The sequence below is a fragment of the Myotis davidii genome, unplaced genomic scaffold (assembly GCF_000327345.1).
Source record: "Myotis davidii unplaced genomic scaffold, ASM32734v1 scaffold376, whole genome shotgun sequence".
In the NCBI taxonomy this organism is placed as follows: domain Eukaryota; kingdom Metazoa; phylum Chordata; class Mammalia; order Chiroptera; family Vespertilionidae; genus Myotis; species Myotis davidii.
Window position 1 is genome coordinate 3407003 of NW_006288121.1, and position 7223 is coordinate 3414225.

Sequence of the window (7223 nt, forward strand, 5' to 3'; positions counted from 1 at the left end):
CCAGTGCACATTTCGTGCACTGGGCATTTAGTCCTATATAATAGCCTAATATGCTAAGTGTCCAGCTGTTTGACCGGTCGTTATGATGTGCACTCACCACCAGGGGGCAGATGCTCCGACTGGTAGGTTAGCTTGCAGATGGAGTCCATCCAGTTGGGACTGGACGAGACAGGCCCGGCATGCCCTGGAACCCTCCCACGGTCCCTCTCCGGCCCCGATTGTGCACCCGTGGGGTCCCTCAGCCTGGCCTGCGCCCTCTCACAATCCAGGATCCTTGGGGGATATCAGAGAGCTGGTTTTGGCCCGATCCCCGCAGGCCAGGCCGAGGGACACCACTGGTATCTTATATTTTAGAGCACCCAGCAGTCTCTAAAGAACTCTTCACTACTTCATTTGATACTTGGAACTGCCTTGTAAATAGGCAGAACAGTTACTACTGCTGCTGCTGCTGCTGCTGCTGTTGTTATTTCTCCTGTTTTACCACAACAGGAATATAAAGCAGAAGTAGAAATTAGATCCTTATAATGTGATTCTCTTAAGACATGTTCAAATTATAATAGAATGTACACAGCAAGATGTTTATTCTAGGAACCCCAGATCCAATCAGAATAGAAACCCAGAAAACATCTGTAAATTCCTTATCTGATCAGGTGTTTTGAATTGTAAGATTGGTGTTATAATAAATTAAAGCACATCCTGATAAATGACTACCGTTTTACAGTGACTTACACAAAATGGAAAATTAATATGGTGTTTTAAGAAATAACTAAAGGTTGTAAGTTTTGGTTTAGTGTTTTGCTTGATTTCTTTTCTACAAATATTCTTTTGAGATCCTAGCAAGTAGGCACTAAATCTTTTGAGACATTGAAAATTACTACAGCATTTGAAAAAATAAAATAATAAAATTACTACAGCATTTGAAAGAGTTGACATGCTGTGTTTGTCTTTTTCCTTTTTCTTATTTATCTCAACAACATTATGAGAGTTTATGATTTTCTAATGTGAAAGCTAACATTTATTGAGGTAACATCGGTTAATAACATAAATTTTAGGTGTACAGTTTTATTATACAATATCTATATACTCCATTGTGTACTCACCCTCAAAGAAAGTTAACAATATTTTCTTCACAAAAAGCAACATCTTGTTATTTTCTCTGAGGAAAATCTGGTATTCATTAAATGATAAGGAGTTGATGGTTTAACATGAAAGTTTTTTCTTTAGGCTACTGTCTTTCAACGTATACGGTTTCCTGTTTTTAAAAAATCTTAGTTGTCTCTAGTTCTTTAATATAATGTCATACCTTTCTAAGTTAAGATACTTGAAATCTATTTCAGTGATGGAATTCTCTAGTGGTGATAAATGCTACAAAAAAAAGATTCTGGAAAGGCACTCTTTTGGTTGTGTTAAAATCTTAAAGATTTCACAGAGATAAGTTATTAATGCAAACATCACTTCTAGAGAAGTTTGTTCTGACTTACACTGACGTATGAAGGTTAAGAAAATTTAACTTGAGCCCATATAACTATGAAAGGGTTCTTGTTAAATATGTCCCTATTTATGTCATATCTACCTAGGTTATAAAATGAAACTGAGAAGTCGTGCCCTGGTGAAATATTTTAATTAGGAATAGGCTGATTCTGTAAACAAACAAAAATACAAAATTAGTCCAAGTAAACTCACAAGAGTAGAGTTACTAATACAGTATAGTAGACCAAGAAGTGGATTAATGATTGAGAATAATTCAAACCTATCTTAATGACTCAGGTTCATGATTTCATATACTTTGATTATATTGGGTCATAAATGAAAACCATATAGGAAATTGGATGCCACTAAAACCAGGATATACCTTGGCCTTTGCTTTCTTGGAAAATTCCCTGATTTTGTTTTGGTCTTCGGTGAGTTGAAAATTTGGGCCTATAACCTGCCTTTCTACAAAAGTACTAGATCAAAGGCCAAAATAGCCATATTTCATCCCCCCCCCCCCCACCCAATGTCCTCTTTCCACCCCCCCCCCCCCCAAATTGAGAAAGTTCTTTGGCTATTCTGAGTGTCCTTTGATTATTTTTCAGTACCATTCCAGTTACTATTTCACTCTAATGTACCATGTCAGTCTCTTCTGTAGCCTTCACTCCCCTTTTAAATCTCACTTGTATTGGATTTGTTAATGAAGCATTGAGGTGTCAAATTCTCTTGCTAGGTCTCATTTTTGAGTGTTCCCTGGATAGGACTTACACTAAACTGGGCTAAATGTTTGATTTTTTTTTTAAAAAAGCATCGAATATAAAGTTCTTTTAATATTACAATCATTGAAAGTGAATGCTGGCTTGGTCTATCTTGCTTTGTCTTATTTCAAGTTATTCAGAGTGTGCCCAAGATTAGGCTTGACCTCTGAGTTACATATGTGGGTAGACATGTGAGTGATGGTTGCCTGAAAGGCTCTGTTGTACACATGGTTTCTAGAGGTCATGTTTTTGGTTTTGTAATATCCAGAGAATTTCTAGATATCCCTCCTTTAAAAGAATTTGGCCGACAGTGTTAGCCACAATGGAATACCAGCTGTTTCCAGGATTAGCAGGGTTTGTGAGTCACAACCTTAGTCCTGGTTTTATCAACTGTTTTTGCCTTTCCAATGTCATGTAGACATTACTTCCCATTTTCTCAGCAGCTTTGGTTTTTACAGTGTTTTATTGCCTCATGTCAACGTCTGCTTCTCATTTGGGTGGAGTAAAAGAATAAGAATAATGGCTTACTCATTCATTAGCGTCATCAAAAAATGAAAGGTTACAAGAAGTGTAGTTTAATGAGTTTTATACTGTTCTATAAATCCTAATGGGTTTCTGATCGTATATAAACTAAATAATTTTCATACTTAAATTGTAATTTCTAATTGACCACAGCATTCAAATGTTTTTGATAAACTTCACATCTAGTGAATTATATAAAACACATTAGTTTATTACATTGCATAACTACACTTGCTTTTAGTAGTGAATTCATTCATACTTAGACAGTTGTTATGCAGATTCACTTGTAAGCCTTTATGTCTTTTCCTCATTCTTTGCCCACCCACACACACACACACATTCCCTCATGTCCCAATTACTAGCTTACAATTTCTGTTCCCATAGTTCTGTTTGCCTTTCTCAGCTAGACTTTTAGGTGAATGTTTTCCTTTTTTTCTGGCCTGTTTCTTTTTCTATTCTTGAATCACTGGCAACTTCTTTGCTGATTTCCTTCTCCTCCCTCCCAACAGAAATTTCCATGCAGTATCGGCATGATGGAGCTTGTCCAACAACTAGTAAGTTGTCGAACTGGGTTGGTAGCCCAGGCTTTTTGACTCCTACTCTAGTGCTTTTTCTAGTGTATTAACCTCTAAATTTTAATTTTCAAAATGCAATTTGTTCTTAATTGAATAGATTTCTTTCTCATACAAAGATCTTGATTGCTGCTTTGTCCGGTGTTCAGTATCCATATTACAGTCAAATTGTGAACAAATTTTAATTACTGTTTGGCCTTTGAATATGGTGTTTCCATTGCAGAATTGTGACTTCTGTCACCAGTCTTGATGTTAATATATTTTTCAATATTTGTATATTGGCAGTTGTTAGCTTTCTTGCTTAGACTGCTATATTTGTTGAGACTATTACACTGAATTCCAAGATATGAGCATGTTTGATCGGGCTAGATGATAAAATGAATTTTTTTTAATAATAAATATTGTTAAGTGTGACCAAAGGAGGCTTTACCTATATAGAATTGCATCTAGGTACTCACTTTTTACAAGAAAAACATCACATCATTTACTGCTAAGTATCTTTTTAGAAGTGATTTTGCAAAACAAAATAAAAGTAATTTTGCATATGTATTTTTTACTAAGGAAATGTGATAATATATCTAACATTTAAATTTAGTAGGTAATATATTGACAAATCTAATATTTAAAACTTTATGCCATGTAAAAAATGAGATTGCAGTTTTAATGATTCAAATGATACCTGATAGACTTACCTAGATTTTATGACACCAATTCAGTCTATGCCTATGTATTTCTTTTGTGTCTTTGAGAATGATCTTAACCTGAAGTCCTTTTTTCCTTACTTAAAAGCTTTCTCAGAGTTGCTGAATGCAATACACAATGGTAAGTTGTATTAGAATCTTCTCTGGTGGTTCATTTATCACAAAGGTTGCCTTTTACAGAGAATTTTGATTGAAAGCTTGCATGTTCTATTGATGAGATGAAATCTGGCTCTGCAGTGCGTCAATTGTTCAGCACCTTAGTGAAAACTTTTTGTAGACTGCCTATAGGAGGATAATAGGTCAATGTAGTTCATCAGTTTGGCTTTTATTGTCTCTTTGTGAGGAAGAATGTAATAGTGTTCTTCTAACTTTATGAAAGTCTTGTCTTTTCTATTTTTACAGATAGGTTTTGTAGTTCTTTTGAGTTCTTTCTTGCTAGCACAGTTTGTAATCGGTACCTGCATGAGGAATTTACTGCTTCTTCCACATCTTGAAAAGAAAAATTTATTTTTAGGATTTTAAGTTAATGTAAGGAATATTTTTAATAATTTAACCCTATATTCCCTATAATGAATGAAGGAAGATAGCTTTTTAAATTATGTCTAGTTTGGAACCAGGTTTTCTAAAGGGAATTGCAACTTCTGTAGGTTTGGGTTCTGAAATCAGGACATAAGGCAAATGCTGCTATCAGTGTTCACTTTTGCATTGTAATGATAATGAAAGTCATTTTTGCAAAAATATTTGAGTTTAGTTTTCAATAACCTTCTGTAATTCTTTTATGTTCAAAAAACTTTTTGTTAATCTAGTGTCATCTTTATTGATTTTCAGTTTTCAACTGGCACAACTCATTTGTTCAAAACTGTTTATATGATTCTAAGCATTTTTCCAATATGTTTTCATTAACTTAATGAAATCTTGCACATTTTTCTAATGTAGTTTAATTTACAGTCAATTTGCATTATATGTCAGGTGTTTACAAATCTATGGCCAGTAAGACAATAATGGCATGATGAACAGGCATAAATACTCATGTTGATTTGAAGGTGGGGTGGTTGGAACATGGTTTATTAGTGATATTTTATTAATGTCTACATTTATTTATAGCTCTTGCTTTCCTATGTAACCTGGAACTGAAGAGTCTTAGATAATGAATATTCCAGATAAAAAGGAACTCTTGAACATTAGGTATTTAGCAGAAAAGAGATGGAAGCATTCTTGAGAATAAACTAAACATATTGCTCATTCTTTGATAGGGAAGTATAAAAAAATGAAGAGATTTAACATTTTTTTTCAGTTTGCATAGGTAAATTTACACTTGGTCTTTAATTTTGGAATATTAGAATTTGGAGGCATGCTGAAAGTTTGAAAAGAGTATACTTGGGCTAAAAAGAAAGTAGATATCATAACATAGGGAGATGTTGTGAATGAACTACCACATAAATCTTTTGCCTTTATTAACTAACAAAGTATTGGGGTATATTAATTTAAGGGACATTTGCCATGCTTCTCTGTATGGATAAATGAAATTAATGTCATGGGATTAATATAATGAACACAGGACTTAAATTTTTTTTTTTGGTTTTACAAGATTATGTTTGAGAGAACTTACTAATAATGCAGTTAGATACTTGTGTAGTATTAATCACATCATATAGAGAAACAAAATAAGTAATGGACTTGTTATTTTTCTTACATTTTTTATAACTAGAAGTTTGTACCTTTTGACCTCCTTTATCCATTTCGCCCTGCCCGCAACTCTCTCCCCAATTCAACCACAGCTGTTCTCTACATCTGTGAGTTCTTTAAAAAAAAAAAAAAAAAAAAGATTCAACATATAAGTGAGAGCATATAACATTTATTTTTTTCTTTCTGACTTATCTTAGCATTTAGCCCTCAAAGTTCATCCATGTTATCACAAATGGCAAGATTTAGTTCTTTTTTATGGCTGAATAATATTTTAGTGTTTGTGTGCACACTTGTGTATATTTTCTTTATCCATTTAACCATGAATGGACATTTAGGTTGTTCCCATGTTTTGGCTGTTGTAAATAACGCAGCAGTGAATATGGGGTGGATATACAACCATCCCTCCGTATACACATGCGATTGGTTCCAGGACACCTCGTCAGATACCATAATCTATGGATGTTCAAGTCCCTTATATAAAATGGCATAGTATTTGTGTGTGTCCTACAGAAATCCTCGCATATACATTAAACTAGAGGCCCGATGCAGGAATTAATGCACAGGTGGGGATCTCCCAGCCAGCCCAGTGATCAGGGCGGATAGGGGCCGGCTCTCCCATTCCCGATCAGGGCCGGCTGGGGGGAGAGGCCACAGGAGGTTGGCTGGCTGCAGGAGGCTGGCTATGGGAGCACACTGCCCAGCAGGGGGCAGCTCCTGCGTTGAGTATCTGCCCCCTGGTGGTCAGTGCGCGTCATAGCGACCGGTTGTTGGGTCCTTTGGTTGCTTAGGCTTTTATATATACAGATAGACAGTCTTCTGGATTACTCTGCTTTTCATAATGATTGCACCAATTTATATTTCCACCAACAGTACCCAAGTGTTCCCTTTCTCCAGTACACTATAATGAACCATCTCACAATATTTCTCACCAATACAGTATTCCTTCCCTTTTTTTTCTTATTAAAAATTGGTTTCAAAGAGAGGAAAGGAGAGAGAGAGAAATAGAAACATCAGTAGTGAGAGAGAAGCATCAGTTGGCTGCCTCCTGCATGCCTCCTACTGGGGATCGAACCTGCAACCCGGGCATGTGCCCTGAACCAGAATAGAACTGTTACCTTTTGGTTCATGAATCAACACTCAACCTCTGAGCCACAACAGCCAGGCCCTTCTCTTTTTCTTAATAGTCATTCTAACAGATTTGGGATGATTATCTCATTGTGATGTTGATAGCATTTATTTCCCTGATAACTAGTGATGTTGAGCATCTTTTCATATACTTGTTGGCCATCTGAATGTCATCTTTGGAAAATGTTTGTTCATCTCCTCTCATTTTTTTTTTATTTATTACTAGTAGCCTGGTGCACGAAGTTTGTGCATATTAAAAGGGAATTAATTGCCCTAACTGGTTTGGCTCAGTGGATAGTGCATCGGCATGCAGACTCAAGGGTCCCAGGTTTTCCGGTCAAGGGCATGTACCTTGGTTATGGGCACATCCCCAGTGGGGGGGGTGCAGG

The 7223-nt window shown here is 35.8% G+C and overlaps 1 protein-coding gene across 3 annotated transcripts in view; it reads left to right on the forward strand.

Moving 5' to 3' along the window:
* Positions 1–7223, forward strand: part of MLLT10 (myeloid/lymphoid or mixed-lineage leukemia; translocated to, 10) — a 239114-nt gene that overhangs the window by 150306 nt on the left and 81585 nt on the right. For all 3 annotated transcript variants that reach the window (XM_006759926.2, XM_015561466.1, XM_015561467.1), the window contains 2 exons: positions 3260–3304; positions 4112–4144. In XM_006759926.2, the coding sequence (XP_006759989.1) occupies positions 3260–3304; positions 4112–4144 (78 nt within the window). The remainder of the gene's footprint in view (positions 1–3259; positions 3305–4111; positions 4145–7223) is intronic.